Source organism: Carassius auratus, chromosome 1 (assembly GCF_003368295.1).
Source record: "Carassius auratus strain Wakin chromosome 1, ASM336829v1, whole genome shotgun sequence".
Taxonomy (NCBI): domain Eukaryota; kingdom Metazoa; phylum Chordata; class Actinopteri; order Cypriniformes; family Cyprinidae; genus Carassius; species Carassius auratus.
The window spans coordinates 23,096,405-23,116,673 of record NC_039243.1 but is presented as its reverse complement, the minus strand read 5'-3'; the positions used below and the strand labels follow the sequence as shown (position 1 = coordinate 23,116,673).

At 37.1% G+C, this 20,269-nt stretch overlaps 1 protein-coding gene across 1 annotated transcript in view; it reads left to right on the top strand.

Annotated features, from left to right (window-relative positions):
* The window catches only part of LOC113103610 (kinesin-like protein KIF19), a 38,829-nt gene extending 19,426 nt beyond the window's left edge, over positions 1 to 19,403 (top strand). The window contains exons 3-20 of the mRNA XM_026265992.1: positions 3,489 to 3,599; positions 3,800 to 3,887; positions 5,020 to 5,156; positions 8,168 to 8,293; positions 9,002 to 9,196; positions 9,893 to 10,039; positions 10,131 to 10,253; positions 10,431 to 10,587; positions 11,622 to 11,787; positions 12,030 to 12,228; positions 12,624 to 12,894; positions 13,086 to 13,207; positions 14,593 to 14,756; positions 15,036 to 15,129; positions 15,631 to 15,754; positions 15,971 to 16,356; positions 18,084 to 18,249; positions 18,347 to 19,403. Of these exons, the coding sequence (XP_026121777.1) occupies positions 3,489 to 3,599; positions 3,800 to 3,887; positions 5,020 to 5,156; positions 8,168 to 8,293; positions 9,002 to 9,196; positions 9,893 to 10,039; positions 10,131 to 10,253; positions 10,431 to 10,587; positions 11,622 to 11,787; positions 12,030 to 12,228; positions 12,624 to 12,894; positions 13,086 to 13,207; positions 14,593 to 14,756; positions 15,036 to 15,129; positions 15,631 to 15,754; positions 15,971 to 16,356; positions 18,084 to 18,249; positions 18,347 to 18,480 (2,910 nt within the window). The 3' untranslated portion in view covers positions 18,481 to 19,403. The remainder of the gene's footprint in view (positions 1 to 3,488; positions 3,600 to 3,799; positions 3,888 to 5,019; positions 5,157 to 8,167; positions 8,294 to 9,001; positions 9,197 to 9,892; positions 10,040 to 10,130; positions 10,254 to 10,430; positions 10,588 to 11,621; positions 11,788 to 12,029; positions 12,229 to 12,623; positions 12,895 to 13,085; positions 13,208 to 14,592; positions 14,757 to 15,035; positions 15,130 to 15,630; positions 15,755 to 15,970; positions 16,357 to 18,083; positions 18,250 to 18,346) is intronic.
* The last annotated feature ends 866 nt before the right edge of the window (positions 19,404 to 20,269 follow it).

The following is a 20,269-nucleotide window of genomic DNA, read 5'->3' as shown; positions in this document are numbered from 1 at the left end:
TTTGATTGACATTTCATAAAGTATTGTGCAGTGTAATGATGCCTAAAGGCTCTCATGTCACCTTTATGAACGTATGAATTAGTCAGTGGACTAGTGGAGCAGTTAGTGTCTGGCCAGGTGAATGCCCTCCGTCCTTTATGCAGGTGGAAACCAAAGATGGCTTTCCCGAATAACCTTTAGCCCTTTAATAGGGCCTCTTTTGCTCTCTCCTTTGTGGCAGTGAGACTGAGAGGGGAAACCTCAGAAATGATGGTTGACCAGTGATTCTCATCAGTTTGACAGGCTTTTGTTTTGCCAGCTTTGGACAGCTTTGCTTTTTTATGAAAGATCTGTATATATCAGCATCGATTCAGTATATTAGATGATTTTTCTAAAGGATCATGTGACAGTGAAGACTGGAGTAATTGCTGATGAAAATTCATTTTTTGAGAGCATAATACTTCTTTCAGAAACATTTTAAAAATCTTACCGACCCCACATAATATAAAGCTGAAGTAAACATCTCAAAATGTAAAATATAAACTATTTGTAAATTAATTGTATGATTTCTTAATATTTTAAAAAGATCACAGTACATACAGGTTTAAGTATTGGCCATTATCAAAAGCAGGGATCATTTCAGGTGAGTGGAAACTGATCAGTGACCCAGTACTGATTACAGTGTGTCATTCTCTCGTGCCATGTAAACTATACTGGCACTGGTGTCTTAAGAATATTAGGATTGGCCAAACTGCCACTCTACAGCTGTCACTGTGTGAATGGTGGGATAACATAAACTCACACACCATATGGCTGAGAGCACGATAACTGTACTCTATACTAAATATATACCCCTTATGTGCATGAGACACATCTGACTCATGTGCATTAATATTCCTGACACGGAAGATGTTTCCCAATGTCAGCTACCAAACTACTATGTTTTCATGTTTTCTGAAAGAAATCTCTCATGCTCAGCAAGGCTGCACTTCTTTTATCTAAAAATACATCAAAACAGTAATATTGGGAAATAATATTACGATTTTAAATAGTTAGTTTCTGTATGTATATATATATTTGTTATTTATTCCTGTGAAGGAAAAGCTGACTTCTCAGCAGCCATTACCCTTATATAACTCGATAAAAACACGATGCATTTATTTCAGGATCCTTTGATAAATGGAAAGTTCAAAAGAGTAGCGTTTATTTGAAATATAAATATTTTTATTTATATCATTATGCTATGAAAAGTTATATTAAACTATAAAAAGTTTATGATTTGATTTAGGGAGTCCCACAGACCCTGATAGTCTCAAGCATGCTATGTCAAATGTAATTTAGCATTATTTTTTTGGTGTCTCTCAGATGATTAGTTCGAAGATTCATCTTTTCAAACCTTTCAGCTTTACAACTTTGCAGACGGTTTACATTCACATACAGCTATATTACACACTGCATGAAATTTAATTTTCAAAAATCCATTATATATATATATATATATATATATATATATATATATATATATATATATATATATATATATATATATATATATATATATATATATAATAAAAACGGTTCAATCGGTTCCTGACCCAGTCTTTTCTCTTCCTCTGTTTGCGAAGAAAATCTTTATGTTTGCATTGTGCCATTATAATTGGCCTCTTTTAAAAGTCAGATCTCCTCTGCTGCATTTGAATTGAGAGGCTTCAAAGAGAAAGTTGTGTCTGTGTGTTTGAACGGGTCATCAAACCATTTGGGTGTTTTTTCATGAGGCATGACTGACTTGAATATTGGCTCTAAATCTGAGGCACTTCAGAACAAGTGGTGCTCTTGACACAACCAGATTCAGCCTCATGGCTACATTTGGAACCGTCAGAGCCATCAATGGGCTCCTTAAATGATCCTGACCTCCATTAGGAGCATTTTCTAAAATGCAGAGGGAAAAATAAAAGCTAAATTAAGCTTGGTGTCTTCCATCATGATTCACTCACCTTTTGCTTTTAAACCACACTAGCCGCATCTTTCATGTGGATCCATTATGATATTTCTATTTAGAAGTGTTGTGATGACACTCTGCAGTGTTTCCACCGCAGGAACTTTACCCAGGAACTAGGGACTTTTGGGTTGGTACTCGGTGTGTTTCCTCTGCAGGAACCAGGAACTAAATAAAGTTCAGGGTAAAGAATTGCCCCTCAGAAAGTCCCTGCTGGCGAGGTAGTACTTTTTCAGTAGTACTCCGAGGCAATGGTATTTGATATCCTGTTTAGCTTTACTGTAAATATAAAGTGAGGAAACTTGCAGTATCCAAGGCGAGCTGACTGATGTTATCATGTACGCTGCTGATGGCAGAATTACGCGGACATCACACCCCAGAAGTCCGAACTACAGAGGATGCAAGTCCAAAATCAGCTTACTTTGTATTGAGAAACGCGCACAGACCTACAGTACAGACCAAAAGTTTGGACACACCTTCTCATTCAAAGAATTGTCTTTATTTTCATGACTATGAAAATTATAGAGTCACACTGAAGGCATCAAGGGCTATTTGACCAAGAAGGAGAGTGATGGGGTGCTGCGCCAGATGACCTGGCCTCCACAGTCACCGGACCTGAACCCAATCCAGATGGTTTAGGGGTGAGCTGGACCGCAGACAGAAGGCAAAGGGCCAACAAGTGCTAAGCATCTCTCGGGGAACTCCTTCAAGACTATTGGAAGACTGTTGGAAGAGCATTGAAGCTCATCAAGAGAATGCCAAGAGTAGGGCTGAGTGATATGGCCTAAAAATGAAATCTCCGATTTTTTTCGATTTTACCCCCCTACTTAAGGAAAGCAATAAGTACAAACAGCAGACAACTTAAAGCTAATTTTGCTTTTATTTAATCAAAAGTAGGGCTGCTCCGATCACGATCGGCCGATCGTTAATGCGCATCTTGTCAGTAAAGCCGGTTTTCTAATCAGCGGTAAATTCCCTCAGATGTGCGTGATTTCACATCGAGAAATTGAAGTGGATTTGCAATCACGCATCTGAGGGAATTTACCGCTGATTAGAAAACCGGCTTTACTAACGAGATGCGCATTAACGGGGAGCCAAAAATGCGCCATTACACAAAAACTCGATTTACTTATTTTTTAAATTGCCTGTAACAAAAAATTTGAATTAATTCATTCAATCGATTACTTTGGCTACAAAAGGTGGCTACTTTGAAGAACCTAGAATATGACAGGTCTGTTGGCGAAAATAGTTCCTGGGGAAAACGTTCCTGGTACAATGGTCCCGGTAATTTGGGTGGAAATGCAGCCTGTGTCACTGTAACTGAGGTAAATGGCCTTTGTAGTTAATGTTAGGTGATAGCTAGCTGTGATTACCTGTAAAGCCTGGTGTCAGGTAGCAAGTAAAAGGCGAAAATGGTTATGAGATACACTCCGCACATAAATGCAGTGCATATAAAACCTGTAAGTTGTAACCAAATGTACTATTATTCATTTTTTCTTTCCCTCATTTTCAGATGGTGGTGTTGATGGACCCCATGGAGGATCCAGATGATATTCTTCGAGCTCATCGATCCAGAGAGAAGACTTACATGTTTGATGTGACCTTCGATTATTCAGCCACGCAGGCAAGCCCATTCTGTGTCTGTGTATGTTTGTAAGAGTGGATCTGAAGCACGTGCATATGTACATAAGTTAACATGCTTTCCAAAAGATCACATTTACGCAATTTTATTTGCTTTTAAATGCATATGTGTTTACTGTGCGTCTTTGAATGAAATGGATGAAAATACATACACACAACATGTTTTGCATGTGCTTTCCTTAGGACGAGGTGTACAGATCCACCACTAAAGCCTTGATTGAAGGTCTCGTATCAGGGTACAATGCCACTGTTTTCGCCTACGGACCCACAGGTCAGTACAGATACACAGGAACAAATAATCATACCAATATGTCTTTAAAAAAAAAAAAATTTATTGATTGATTTTGCAATTGTGTTATATCTTGGTAATTGTATAACAGTCTTGTAATAGTGCCTTTGATTTAAACTTAACTAAAATAAGACTTGGAGCTAGTAAATTTTTATCATTACAAGCAATGTTGCCCAGTCATACTCACAAAAACAAATTGCACAACGAAGTTTATGTGTGAGAAAAAAATCTAATCAGTAGGGTTTTAGACCCAAAAAAGACCCAAATATGTAATAATGATTGGCAAAACATGATATTTAAGGGTTAAAAAAAAAGAAAAGAAAAGTCACCCATTGCTCATTTACATATGTATTCATGTATGTATGTTCTTACAATGAATTACCATCAAACTGGGCACTACTAGTACTAGGGCACAGGGATTAAGCCTTATCAACCTGATCTTCTTTCCTCCTGTTTACGGAACAGGTTCATTCAACAAAGTCGCATGCACGGATAAAAAAAAAAAAAAAAAAAAAAAAAAAAACCTTTACAATTATTTAAATATTTAATATTTTAACCTATAGCTTACTGAATTCCAGCTGTTAGTAGCACATTATATGGTAATAAATGCCTTAATTTAAGACCTGTTTTAATTGTTGCTTTGAATTGAATAAAAGTTTGTTCCTGGAAACCAGATGTCCGTGTGGCTCCTGTGTCCTCGTGTGCTCTAATCTGTCCTCAGAGTGACTTTTACTGACTGTTCCTGTCTGTGGCCGTGGCTATATAAAGCTTAGATCTGTGCTCAGCCTGACTGGATAAAAGCTACCTGTAACATTATGTATCACTCACTATGACTCACCTCACACATGTGCCTTCTGTTTATGCCATGCTGATGAACATACACTAATTATCTATAATTATTTAACATTTGTGATAAGAGGTAGTGTAGTTTAGAGCACAGATTTTCAACTGGTACGCCTGCTTTGTATCACAGGTAGCAGGAATGATGCTATAGGCAACAAATAAAATTAAAATAAAATGCCATTTTTAATTATTTACATATGGCATTGTGTCATGTCAGGCAATAAAATGAGGTTAAATTGTGTTCTTAATAAACAGATGTGTGTGTTCGCAGGTTGTGGGAAGACTTACACTATGCTGGGAACAGACAGAGAACCTGGTATCTACGTTCGCACATTAAATGACCTATTCAAAGCCATTGAAGAAACCAGCGATGACATGCAGTACAGTGTCTCGATGTCCTACTTGGAGGTGAGATATTAATGTGGTTGCTAAATAGATTGGTTGCTTTTTTTCTCTCACAAATAACCTGGAGATTCGATATGTAGAGCTTTTAAAGATATTGTCACCCTACTGTCATGGACACAGTAAAGTAAATTGCCCTCAGTCAGTTTTAAACAATTAAAAAAAAAGGTAACGGCTTAAGTGTTATGTAATAAGATAATCATCAGGCCCATGCGGAGCGTCTGATGGCCCGTCTGTTTATCAGCTCTGTTTGCGTGAGGGAGGGGTCATCTTGTCGGCTTAGTGACCATCTCAGCATCTTTGATTACAGTGATGTTGTATTGATACTAGAAAGCTTGTTTCACCACTGAGTCGTGATGGACTTGGCCAAAGTTTACTCAAAACAGATACATGCAACCCTGATCCCCTACTGCGTTAGCCTAGAAACAAATCACTATGCTTTTATGTGACAGGCCAAATTACACAGGCCTGCATCTTGAAAGAAAAATACCTGCTGACTTACAAGGCCTAATATCATATAATTTGATAATACCAAGTTCAAAAATATCAATTATAGTATGTATATATAATTTATTTGATATTTTTGAGCTGAGCTCGGTGCTTGGGTACCTCCTTTAGTGCGAGTCTTTGAATTTTTTTTTTTCACATTTTATCTTCCGGGCCTTCAAACTCATTTGCTCTGTCCTGTTTTTGATGTTTGATTTGAGATCACATGTGTGAGCTGACAACAGCAACTTCAATTCTCTCAGTGTCTTTTTTTTCCTCTCTCACACATTCTTTCTCGACAGTCTCATTGCTCGTTTTGTCAATCATAGTCAGTTCAGCAGCATTTAGTTAATGTCGCTTGACAATGTGTTATTTCTCCTTTACCATGTTGAAAGTGCTGCACACAGAGTTCAGACATCACTTAGACAGAATCCTTGACAGTCCTTTGCTTTTTTTATAGTATGTACTTGAACCTAATATTTTAATTATATAAACATATATTACAAATTGTTAATATATTTATATAATTACAGAACATGTATGTGTATATACATGTGTATATGTGACACTGGACCACAAAACTGAATCGTCTGAAAGCTGAATAAATACGTTTTCCATTGATGTATGATTTATTAGGATATGGCAATATTTGGCTGATACAACTACTTGAATATCTGGAATCTGAGGGAGCAAAAAATATATAAATACTGAGAAAATCGCCTTTTGAAGTTGAATGCAACATTGAGCACGTTTACATGCACACCAGTTAACTGATAACTCACAAATATCAGCTTATTAAAATAACCAGTTTTCCCCGTTTACATGCACATCAGTAACCTGACAGCGCAAGTAAGCTGTGTTTACATGACTTCATTAATAATAAATAATTTGCGTATATGACTCGAGAGTATTTCATACATTTGTCCGTTGTGATGTTAAATTAAGCTTGCAACATGTCGGGAATCTTACAGCTCATATATTACCCTCTCATGCAGTTATAAACCTAGTATTTTAACTGAACCACTTCTACTTTTGCTGCACGAGATAACAAATTTTTATAATTTTCGGAGTCATCAAAAAGTCTGATTTTGTGATACATTTCCTTCTTTCCTTACTGCAAGAGGTTTGCTCGGTCTAGATACGCTTAAATCTGCATTAACAATGCGTTCCTGTCATGTATCACACATGCATGCTTCAATAAGCCGACAGAAAGCTGGTTATAGTGTTTACATGCTGTGTGAAATCGGAGTAAGAGACAAAAAAACGACCTGTTGCAACTGGTTTATGCTTGGCCCATTTATGACCTTACTCTGGCTTATTAAGCATAATCGGCTTAAGCATAATCGTGCATGTAAACACACTCATTTTTATTATTATCATATTTTATCAAAAATATATTTTTAATAACTGTTATACAAATACCATTACGATAAGAAACACCATTATAATAAAACAATAATTGAGTTTAGCTACCGTGTTTCTGCACGTTGTTGCACGTTGTATTTATTTAAAACATTATTTACCTCGTTTGTATCTGAGAGGCGTTCTTTACTCATTTTCCCTGTGTTTTAACATCAGTAATTATGGCTGTCCAATGTCTGACTTGACTCTATGTATTTTGCACCTGCCCCCAAATACTGTATATGATTTGACTATCAGTCGAAAATCGGCAAGATTCGAAAATTCCGATGCGACTATGAAAATCCTTAGTAGGGGAAACCCCTAATACACATGTAGACACACAGATCTGTTGTGACTTCTTTAGGGTAAAGGGGGTTGATTGGGATGTGCAGACCTATAAGTAAGACACTCCATCCACAAACGGAAAAGTGCTCTCCTGTCTACTGCTTTTCTTACATTTTCACATTAAAACTGCTGTTTACATTGGGCCTTCCAAATGCTCAAGGGGACGCTTCCCTGGAGAGAAAGCATTTTTATTCTCGGCTTCTGTGGTTTAGCTACAGACCTCCAGGTTTATCCTCCTGTTTTTATCTCTTTCCATCCATCTATGTCTTTAGTAGGTCTTTTACTCTTTCTCTGTCAATGGATTATTTTCATACCGTCAGCATCACCCTAAAATGATCACATGCTTACGGCACATCACAGTGACCTCACTGGCAGTGATGAAAGATTACGTTCAGGACGACTTAAATTGAGAGGTGACCACCGATGGCACTCAGGATGTGGTCTTGTTCTAAACTGGGTTGAATGAAGCCTATTGAAATACTCTTTAAATGCAACATTCATCTCTCCACACTAGCATCCTGAAAATACTGAATAGGACAGTTTGTACCACAAATTCTGGATTTTGATTGGTTGAAATTCCAAGGTGTTTATTAGTTTATGCTACTCCACTGGTAGAGAATGCTACTGGAAAGGTCACAGTTTGCACGTTCTGATATTCATGCACTGCAAGCCACCTCAGATAAAAGAGTCTGTCAGAAGAAGGAATGTAAATGTCGAATGCATAAACAATGATGGTCATCTTGGAATCTGAGCATGGTCTTTATTATGTTTTTATTGTGTTTCAGATCTATAATGAGATGATAAGAGACCTGCTAAATCCATCATCTGGGTTTCTGGACCTGAGAGAGGACTCGAAGGGAGAAATTCAGGTCGCAGGAATCACAGAGGTCTCCACCATTAATGCACGAGAGGTCAGTTAGACCCATTATTTAGGGCCCATGTTACTTTACAATAAAGTTTTTTTTTTTTTTTTTTTTTTTTTGTATAAAGTAAATAAGTACTTTTACAGTAGTCATTGTTCATGATCATTTTAAAAGCATAAAAAATCATATGATACTTCACTGAAAAAAAATAGTGGTGTATATTTAAATAAGTATTGAACTTTAATTCAACAGGGATGAGTTTTATTGATCAAAAGTGAAAGTAAGAGTATTTTTTGTGTTACAGATGATTTTCATAATAAATGCTATTCTTTTTATTGATAATTTTGAAAATAATGATCTCTGCAAAAATATTAAGCAGCACAGTTGATAATTAATAATAAGAAATGTTTCCGAAGCACCAGCTCAGTATATTAGAATGATTTCATGTGACACTGAATACTGGAGTAATGATGCTGAAAATTTAGCTTAGCATCACAGGAATAAATAACTTTTAAATATATATATATATATATATATATATATATATATATATATATATATATATATATATATATATATATATATATATATATATTATATTTTAAATAATAATAATAATTCACATTGCTGTTTTACTGTATTTTTGATCAAATAAATGCTGCCATGGTGAGCATTAAAGACTTCCTTAGAAAAAAAAAATCTGATCAACCTGGATGTTTTCTCTGTTATCTCTCTCTCTCTCTCTCTCTCTCTCAGGTCATGGAGTTGTTAATGAAAGGAAACAAGCAGAGAACTCAAGAGCCGACAGCAGCCAATCAGACGTCTTCTCGTTCTCACGCTGTGCTGCAGGTGGGCGTGCGGCAACAGAGCCGATGTCGCGACATCCTGCAGGAAGTGCGATTCGCACGTCTCTTCATGATCGATCTGGCAGGGTCTGAACGGGCTTCACAGGTATGATGATGTGTGTGGGTGGGATATTTCTAGGTGCGTAACATAAAGGTCTATTCCTCTTTTAGTTTAGTTAGAATATAAAGGCACCGTGGGTGAGCTCAGACGGATGTCTATAAAGTTGGTAATCACTAATATCAGAGCTATCAATCTTTCTTTTTAAATAAAAGCTGGCACAGTTGGCGCCAGCTATATTCAGAATCATATATCAGCCAGTGACGAGCAAACAATTCCAACTGATTTAACTATCAGGGATAAACTTGAAGGGGAAATAAAGCCATCTAATATGAAAATATTTGTTGATTATTAAATGCATGATGATGCATGAGACACCTCCACCTAGTCCAGTGAGGTGTTTTTAATGAAAGACGTGAATCATTTTTAATGTTAAGTGTATTTCCACTCCCTGCATGAGGTGGGAAGATATGAGAGAACACATTTAGAGAGCGTCCCATGTGTTTGCCATGGAAACAGTTAAAAATGTTTACCACTCAGCCCCCCTTGGGTTTAAACATGCGTGTGACAGACACAAAAGCAGATCACGTTGTTTCTGGTTATGGGGTATTGGTGCTGGGAAACACTAGTGTTTGTGCACTTTTCAGAAAATGAGACATACAAGAGCGCCCCCTGTTGGAAAAGACTTCCTAACCTAGACTGACCGTTTAATGACTGTGCAATAACTACTGTTTCTACTCTCAGACGCAGAACAGAGGTCAGAGGTTAAAAGAAGGAGCTCATATCAACCGCTCTCTGCTCGCACTGGGGAACTGCATCAATGCTTTGAGTGAAAAGAATGGCAACAAATACGTCAACTATAGAGACAGCAAGCTCACGCGATTGCTCAAGGTACGGATAAGCGAATCTTCATGAACAAAGATGCTTGTGGGATGTTTTTCTCGATCGTGGTTGTCTTACTAAGGTTTTCTAACGTTTGCAGGATTCTCTAGGAGGAAACAGTCGGACGGTGATGATTGCTCATATAAGCCCTGCATCTCTGGCTTTCGAGGATTCACGAAATACCTTGACTTATGCCGACCGTGCCAAAAGCATCCGCACACGGGTTAGTTTAACATGACAAATCAATGCACAACCTAGTAATCTTCGTACTTAATAACCTAGCTATTACCATTCCAAAGTTTTCTTTGTCAGTGAGATTGTTGCATTATTTTTGTGACCGTTTCTCAAAATATATGTTTTGTGAAGAGTTCCCCTGTACCCTGTTATTCTTCCTGTGCAGGTAAAGAGAAATCTGTTGAATGTGTCCTATCACGTCGCCCAGTATACCAGCATCATCTCTGACCTGCGCAGCGAGATTCAGCGGCTGAAGAAAAAGATAGCAGACCAGGCCAGCAGACCGCTCAACCCGGACAGAACAGACATCCGCCATGTTCAAGGTAACATCCTGTCTGTAAGAAGTGAAGTGATGTGTTACATTTATACCACCTCAGTTTTACTTTGAATCCCCAGATATTCTATTCTATTCTATTCCGTTCTATTCAAATCTAATCAATTATTTTCTGCTTGATTCGATTATAGATTATATTTTGTTAGAATATAATTTTAATTGAATATGTTCTATTATATTATAAAACAAAACTATGATGTATTTAATATATTATTTTGACTATATTGTTTCTAAATTGTCACTGATAATTTTCTGCATAGATTGTTTTCTATTCTATTTAAAGCTAATACATCATTTTCTGCTTGTGTGATTTTCCAGTTGAGTAGATTATTTTCTAAATTATTCTGTTCTAATAAATTATTATATTATTATATTATCACACAATAAATAAATTATTATATTATTATATTATCACACAATAAATAAATTATTATATTATTATATTATCACACAATTGTTATATTTCTATTCTAATTCTATTCTGTTCCATTCTAATTCTATTCTAATAAATTATTTTCTTTTTGATCTGGTTGTTTTCCTAATTGATTCTGTTAGGTCATATTCTGTTCTTATCTATTTCTTCTGTTAGTTTGATTATCATCGATTATTATTGATTATATTCCATTCTGTTGGTTTGTTTTTTGATTAGATTGTTTTTAATTGATTCTAGTCTATTCTGTTCTATTGTGTTTTCTGTTCTAATAGATTATTTTCCATTTGGTTAGAGTCTTTTTTAATTGGTTGTATTATATTAAATTTTGTTATATCCTATTCTTTTCTGTTTGATTATAATATAATATATTGTTCATATATATAATACAATATATATATATATATGTTCTGTTATATAATAAAAAAATTGAATGATTAATTTAATATATTATTTTGACTATATTGTTTCATTAGATTATTTTCAGAATTTTCACTGATAATTTTCTGCATAGATTGTTTCCTATTCTATTCTTACTCAAATGTGTATCCTAACATAATTGTTTTTCTCTGTGTGTGTGTGTTTGCCTCTAGCGGAGGTGCAGGCTCACTCTTCTCGGTCTGAGATGGACCAGCTGAGGGAGCAGCTGATCGATGCGTTTAGACAGCAGATGGACATCAGGAAGCGTCTTATGAAGCTGGACAACAGCAACATGGAAATCCAGATAGACACATCTAAACACCTGCTGACAATCGCAGAGTGAGTCTTCATCCTGCACACAAACCAAAACAAAATCACAGCTAAATACACACTGGCCCTAAAGCTATTTGGACATTTAAGTCAGAAGGTGGTCAAATGCTTATAATAACAGAGTTGTCAGTTGTTACATCATTTCAGACTGAACAAATTTCTTTTGTGAAATGTTTTATTTTAAACATTTGCTTGCTATCTTTCGTTTGAATAAATGCTTGGCTATTGAAATCTTGTCCGTCTCCATCTAGCTGGGAGCAAGAACGCTTCAGGAGAAGAAAGAAGTGGCAGAGCGAGAGGAGGAAGGAGAGTTTTAATAAGGATGAAAGTGAGAAAGACTCAGACTCTCCAGAATCTATGTCTGACAGCACAGAGATACAAGAGGTGGTCATTGCCAGAGAGAACCTTGTCACGCTCATGGCTGAGCAGAAGAAAATACAAAAACAGAAGGTAGTGTTCCTACTAGCCACTAGAGGGTGGAACAACACCTCAAAAAAACTCCTTGATGTCTGATTCCTTTTAGCGAAGTTCAATCAGTTCATTTCAGTGAACTTGTTATAATGAGATATATATATATATATATATATAGCCAAGATGAAACTACTGTGAGATGAAATTTATTAAAAAGACTGGCAAGTTATGCATCTGTCTTTTAAGGCAACATCCGAAATAAATGACACCAAATTGGAACACTCTGCATAGGTGTCACCTTCTTCTTCAGTGCATACTTCCTTTCTGCTTTTAGACTGAGACTCCTTATAAGCAAATATAATTTGAACATGACTTGCAATGTTAAGAAAGTGACTCATCACATTAATTAACCATAGTTCTGCCATTCTCTTTAGGCTGGATTAGAGCAGCACCTGGCAGAGATCAGAGAGAAAGCACGACGTCTTGAAGAGCTTCTCCCCCGCCGCGTGAGCTCAGAGGAGCAGAGGGAAGTGCTTTGCCTCCTCTGCAAGGTTCACGAGCTGGAGATCGAGAATGCAGAGATGCAGTCCAGCGCACTGCTTAAGGACAATGTGATCCGACAGAAAAACGTGGTGGTGCAGCGTTTCGAACAGCACAGACACCTCTGCCATGAGATCATCCAGCAGCAGCGGCAGTTTATTGATGGTGAGTCATCCGCAGGAATAAGAAATGGCACAGAAATCTCAGCCAGAGATGAATCGGGCCAAACTGTTGGGCTATAGTTTTGCAAATGATGCAATATGAGGGGTCAGTTCAAGTTGAAAATAAATAAATATATTCTTGTTGAATACAAGAAATGTTGTAAGAAGTTCTGGTGAATGGTGGTGTTTTTGCAGATCACAGTCTCCTGGTTCCTCCTCATCTTCAAGAGCTTTATGAGATGTATATGAAGGAAATGGATGAGAAGAACTTGGACCGAGTTGTGGCCCTGGATAAGTTCACCATTCGTACTCTTAAGGTACGTCAAGCAGGCATTTTTAAAGGGGGGGTGAAATGCTCGTTTTCACTCAATATCCTGTTAATCTTGAGTACCTATAGAGTAGTACTGCATCCTTCATAACTCCAAAAAGTCTTTAGTTTTATTATATTCAAAAGAGAAAGATAGTCTGTACCGATTTTTCCCGGAAAAACATGAGCGCCTGGAGGCGTGACGTGTGGGCGGAGCTAAAGAATCACAAGCGCCAGTAGGCTTTTACGTTGAGAGCGTTTGGAAGCTGTGTCACAGATCCAGAGGCTGAAATTTAACAAGAGCAGCATCAGCAAAGGCGTCTCTATGTGGTATGTACTGAAACTGTATATATTTGCTTAGCGGTTTTGGAAAATGACTAAGTTCCACTTTATATCGTCTTTTTTTTTTTTTTTTTTTTTTTTTTTTTTTATAGCTGTACATGTGGAAAGTGCAGTTTGATGACAACATCGCATGTTGTTTACTTGATGTGTTTACGCGCCGATAGCTAAGTTAACAACACAGAGATATTTGAAGCAGTTTTACTCACCGCATGCGGTTCCAACACACGATCATGAACCTTTTTCGTTGGGACTGAATCATCCTTAAGAAATAAACAATGTGCAAATCCGGCGTCAAAATGGGCCTTGTTTGTAAAACCAGCATCTTCGAAATGCAGGGAACAAACAAAAACACTTGCACAACTCTGTTGATGCTCTGTAAAAATAAACTCCATCCACTGGTCCCTTAATGCTGTTTTGTTTGGTAATCTGTGCAGGGTTGTCTTGCCCTGGCAACCAAAAACACACTCCTTTTGTGATAATTCGCTCTCGCTCTGATCAGTGAATGTCTGTGCTCTCAGTGCTCTGCTATACGGGAGCACGCGCTCTTCCGGCAGAAGTGCCCTTAGGACCCATATAAGGAAATTCCGCTCCATCTAACGTCACACAGAGCCATACTCGAAAAAAACTTTCCGAAACTTGTGACAAACCGGAAGGAGTATTTTTGGAACAGAAATACTCCTTCAAACGTACAACTTAATTTTTGAAACTTTGTCCATGTTTAGCATGGGAATCCAACTCTTTAACAGTGTAAAAAACTCAGTATGCATGAAATAGCATTTCACCCCCCCTTTAAAGTCAACATGAAATCAAAACGGACTCGATTTACTTTGTGAATACATAAGACTGTTTATATTTTGCACAAAACATCAGTGCACATTATTCCAAATAAACAAAATCCTGCCTAACATTTTCCTTCACCTGGAATTGCATCACGTTATGACAGTAAAATGAGTTTCACAATGACTTTACACACTCTTCAAGAGAGGGACAGGATAAGATCATAAAGGAACAGAGTGATCATGTTCACATATTTTCTGACATATGTCTTTGTAGGACGTTCCCCTGCCCAAGATCACCCTCCCCAGCAGAGGTCGTGACCCCTTGCAGGAGATGGATTCAGACCAAGAGAGTGTTCACACACTGGGTTCAGACAACAGAAAAGGGCGGACAAAACTGAGGAGACACACGCTGCCTCCGATTCTCCCAGAGCCTGATGGGTAGGAAGAGCTTAAAGAAAATTCATTTGATGCTTTTTTTTTTTTTCATTCTTGAGCTAAATTAATATATTTCATTTTTAAATTGAATGGCCAAAAAAAATTGCATTTTGTGAATATGAAAATAAAAAGAGGAAGGAATATTATGCATTCACGAGTACACTGCGGGCATAAAGAAAACTGTAATATACTGTAACTATCTCCCTCATTTTGTGCTAAAGGTGTCTGAGTTTGTTCACATGCTTTTACTTATAAGTTAAAATTTGTCTCCTGCCCTTACAGAGTCCGAGTGTTTAAGAGTAGTCACAAACAGATGAAGAACTCTGTCGTAATGACTCCTCCACCCATTCACATCAGTGGCCAGGGCAACAGAGAGGTGAGCTTCTGGAAGTTTACATTTGACACTTAGTGTAATATAGATTAGTTTTTTTGATTATACACTTATGTTCAAAGGTTTGGTGTCGTTAAGTACTGCAAGTCAGTAAGAATGTAACAAAAGGATTTATATTTCCCAAAAAAATTAATAAAATAAAATCTTTTAAACCAAAAGAGTTCCAAATCAACATATCAGAATTATTTCTGAAGGATCATGTGACACTGAAGACTGGAGTAATGATGCTGAAAATTCACAATAATAAATTAGATTTTAGAATGTATTAAAATGGAAAAGCATTGTAATGATATTTCACCCATGTTACTATTTTATGTGTATTTTTGATCAAATAAATGCAGTTTTGGTGAGTATAAGAGATATACTGACCCTTTTAAAATAAAATGATAAAAAAAATATATAATATATAGTTTTTTTTATTATTTTTTTTTTGAGTATACTGGATAAATAAGTGCATCTGACACAATGCTGACTGTATCTCTGCAGCTGTTGCCATCTGTCCTGGATGACGCTCTCAGATGCAGCCATCTCAGTCACAGTATGAGCAGCCATCTGGACTCCTCACCCGAGAGCAGCGAGAATGGCACAGATGCTCCTCTGACTCCTAAAGGTAAGAGTTCCTCTGCTTATTCATCTTTGTGCTTGTCACACAGCTCTCTGAAACACTTGATGCTGATTGGTCAGTTGAGGCATTCTGCGGGTTATTTTTATACAGTGACTGCTAAACTATAGCAACCAAATTCCTACATGGCTTCTTCTCATAATGCATTAATTCCAACTTACATAATGTCTATTTAATTAGTCATAGTTTCTATTTTCCCTCCAGAGAGACAGCAGATTCTAAGAGGTGTGCAGAACATCGCGGTCAAGGCTGCTCGACGCCGCTATAAAGTGCTAGAAATAGATTCCCTGCAATTGCCCCCGCCACCTTCACCCCTAGATCCCAAGAAGCACAAGAGTAACCTGTCTCTGACCGAGGCGCCCCCTAAAAGCCTGGTGCTATGGCGGGGAAGACAGCCCAGTCCAGAGCTACGCCACGCCGCCTCTGATGACAACCTGTCCAGCAGCACGGGAGAGGGACCCGCGCCCAACAGCACATGGACTCGGCCGCGGAACCGGCAGGCTGTTAAGAACCCCGCTCCACGAGAGCAGGACTTTGAGGGTCGCAGACGCAAGAGGAGATCCCGCTCGTTTGAGGTCACAGGACAAGCAGTGAGTTTTTAGACAAAGGAGCTTTTGTGCTAATGGATGAATCTCACTAAACTTGTTCAGGTCATAATTTATGCCAAAAGGAGGAGAAGTTGTATTTTGCATAATTAAACTCAAAAGCAGTTTTAGGACCATTTATTTTCATGACCGTTAAGCATATTCTGTTAATGTAAGCAGCAAGGCAGAATTTTCAGCAGTCATTACTCTAGCCTTTAAAGGGATACTCCATCCCAAAATGATAATTTTGTCATTAATCACTTAGCCCCATGTCGTTCCAAACCCATAAAAGCTTTGTTCGTCTTTGGAACACAATTTAAGATATTTTGGATGAAAACCGGTAGTTTTAAGAATGTCCTATAAACTGCCAAGTTAATTACACAGTCATGGTGCAGAAAAGTGTGTAAAGCATCGTCAGAATAGTCCATCTGCCATCAGTGGTTCAACCGTAACGTTATGAAGCAACGGAAATACGTTTTATACACAAATTAAACCAAAATTAAAGACTTTAGACAGTGTAATTTACTGGGCAGTCAATGGGAAAGTCACAAGCCTCCCGGTTTTCATCCAAAGTATCTTAAAGTGTTCTGAAGACAAACAAAGCTTCAATGGGTTTGGAACAACTAGCTCTTGTTCTATCAAACCTTTACAATTAATCCAGAACGCGGCAGCAAGATTAATTTTTAATGAGCCGAAAAGAATACACGTCACACCTCTGTTTATCAATTTGCACTGGCTTCCAATAGCTGCTCGCATAAAATTCAAGGCATTGATGTTTGCCTACAAAACTACCACTGGCTATGCACCCATTTACCTAAATTTGTTACTTCAGACTTATGTGCCCTCTAGAAGCTTGCGTTCTGCAAGTGAACGTCGTTTGATTGTGCCATCCCAAAGAAGTCACTTTTACGGACTTTTAAATTTAATGTTCCCTCCTGGTGGAATGACCTCCCCAACTCAGCTGTCCTTAGCCATCTTCAAGAATCGGCTTAAAACACATCTCTTCCATCTTTATTTGACCCTCTAACTTAAGCACTCACTATACTACACTACTCTATTTAAAAAAAATAATAATAATTCTAACTACCTTTCTAATCTTTTTGTATTCTATTTTCTTTTCATTTATTATACAATTATAAAAAAAATATTTATTTATTATAATATTATATTTATTATATTATATTATTTAAAAGCTCTTGCTACATGTACTGCATTTAAGCTAACTGAGACTTGTTATAGCACTTATATCATTGCTCTTTCGTTGTTTTTGATTGCTTCCACTGTCTTCTGTAAGTCGCTTTGGATAAAAGCATCTGCTAAATCACTAAATGTAATGTGTGTGTGTGTGTGTGTGTGTGTTGAATTGAATGTATATTGAATGGCTTTACTAGTACTTTTAAACAATTCAACGCCTTAAGGCTGAATAAAAGAAAAACAAAATATTTCTGGCCCCAAACTTATAAATGGTAAATATTTAACAATTTAAATAATAGTCCATTCATATTTAGTTGCAATTAACTGTTGTGGAAATACTATTAGAATACAAAAAAATGTACTGCTTCCAAAACAGACTTTAAAATATAATATTCTTATATTACTTTCCTTTGATTTTAGGATTAAATATGATCCAGACGTTATGTTGACACTCAATTTTAGTTACATTATTTATTTATATAATTTTTTTAATTCAGATTTAGTTTTTTAACAAGCTCAATATGTTCTCTTCTCCTTAGATGTCTCAGGCTAAGAACACCAGCCAGCGATTTCGTCCCCTGGACAGCACTTCTGATCCCCACCTGCACATTAACGGTCATCCCCCCGCCCCACTTCTGCGCCCCCAACACAGAGCCCAGCCTCAGCTTACAAAAATCCGACCCTCTCACAATATCCACCAAACAGGTCTGATATCAAAATTAACACATTTCTTCATTTATTGTGCTGTGTTCATTTTTGAGTCAATTTTTATTTCCTGTTGACCGTTATTAATTTTCCATAGTCTCAACGGCAGATGTCCCTTCTTCCAACCTGCCCTCCCACCTCATCAAGCGTGGCCCTCAAACCAGGCAACTTCAGCCCCTCCTGTACGTCACAACCACTGGAGCAGGGGGCCAGCGCACCCGCAAACACTGAAGAGGCCCAAAAGCCCTGGCCTAAGCATAGACTGTCTGCTCTCGACCCCAGCATCAGCACTGTGGAACCAGTAAAACATGTAGAGACTGAGTAGAAGGTTTCTTCTTGTATCCAAACAGAAGAGCAACAACAACTAAAAAAAACATTAATGAAATGTATCTGATTACATGAAAAGCCTATTGTGCTACCTGGGTTTTTGCAAAATTTCTCCTAGCCTTTCTCTGAAGACGTCAGCTTTAAAAAAAAAAAAAATAATCCATTGGCTTATGTAAGTTGCAAAAAAAATGATTGTCATGAATTCAATGGCCTTGACTTGTGTAAAAACTTTAACACAAAGACATGCAAACATACTTTAAAGCCGAGCCAATGCGACAGTGAATAAAGCCTGCCTCAGATGCCTTCCGATTGAATATGTATATAAGGCCTTATAGTGACAACTGAAATTCATTAAGCAGTTCCCAAAAACATATTTAAATCTGCAGAACTGAAACGGTGTTGCTTGTTTATGCGACTGAGGAACCAAATATACCCCTCGCATTCCCTAAGGAGCAATATATATTTCACAGCTTCTCTGGCTGTGAAAGTATTACTCCCTCAGGCCTTGCACAAATGAATGTACTGTCACATTGCTTATGATTCATATGTCTGGCTTCCGTGACCATTCCATTTATGATGTCATTTTGTGTTTACTGTTAATAATCAATGTGTAAATTTGCCTTCAATGTCATGCAGGTTTCAGCGTAGCTGTTTTCTCTAAAAATCCTTTTGGGTTTGTGTTAGTTCTTAGTATCAGACAAGATGGTATACTGTATTTAACATAGTTCATACCCTCAGCGGAATGTTTTTAATCAAAAAAAGAAAAAAAAAAGAGACCGTATTGAAAAATACTGTATTTTTGTTGTTGTTTTTTTCTTCAGAATTATACATAGGCATTTTTTTCTACTCTTAATTTTATACTTTTTTTTTTTTTTTTGTAACCAAATAAATTTGACTGACAAAGTGATTGCAGTAGTGTATGCATTGTACATATACACCTAAAGTATATACGTTTTTGTTAAGGTCAGTTTTAAGGATGTCGTTGTGGAGAAAAGTCTTCTCTTTCTTGCAAAATAATGCTCAGGAGGCAGAGTCCCAGAAGTCAAAATTAGACTTCATTGCAAGAAGACAGCAAAGCTGAGATTCCTCCAGAATATCTAAATCGTTCTCTGTCCATTGTAGTTATTGGTCATTGTTCAAGTTAACTACTCCTATCTACCACTTTCCGGGTGCCCAAGGTTGCAGAGCCATATACATTTAAGGATTTTAATGAGCTGTCAGAATTTTAATGAGTATTCATTCTGAGTCTTCATTTTAATGAGATCTCATCTTGTGGCATCTAGCATCTCCAGTTCTTCCTTCTGTATTCCTTCTGTCAGATGCATATGGTCACTCAAAATACTGTATCCTATACACTTTAAACAGCAGTACTGACTGTGTTCCTCTACTGTCAGCACAATGCAGTATGTATCATAGTTTTCTTTTTGGCACCATCTCAGTGGATATCAGGACTACATGTCAATATTTTAGTGTAAACAATTTCTCCTATTTCCAATGACCAAGCAAAACAATGCAAGCATAGCAAAATATCTAGCACAGTGGGTATTGCATCATCAAGTGCTTGGGCTGCTGAGAAACTGCAAGGCATTGCAGTCTAAACTGGGTATACAATTAAAAAAATATTGTAAAAAAATAAATAAATTGGTAAATCAAATATATTAAATATAACTATAGAGCACATATGCATAATATG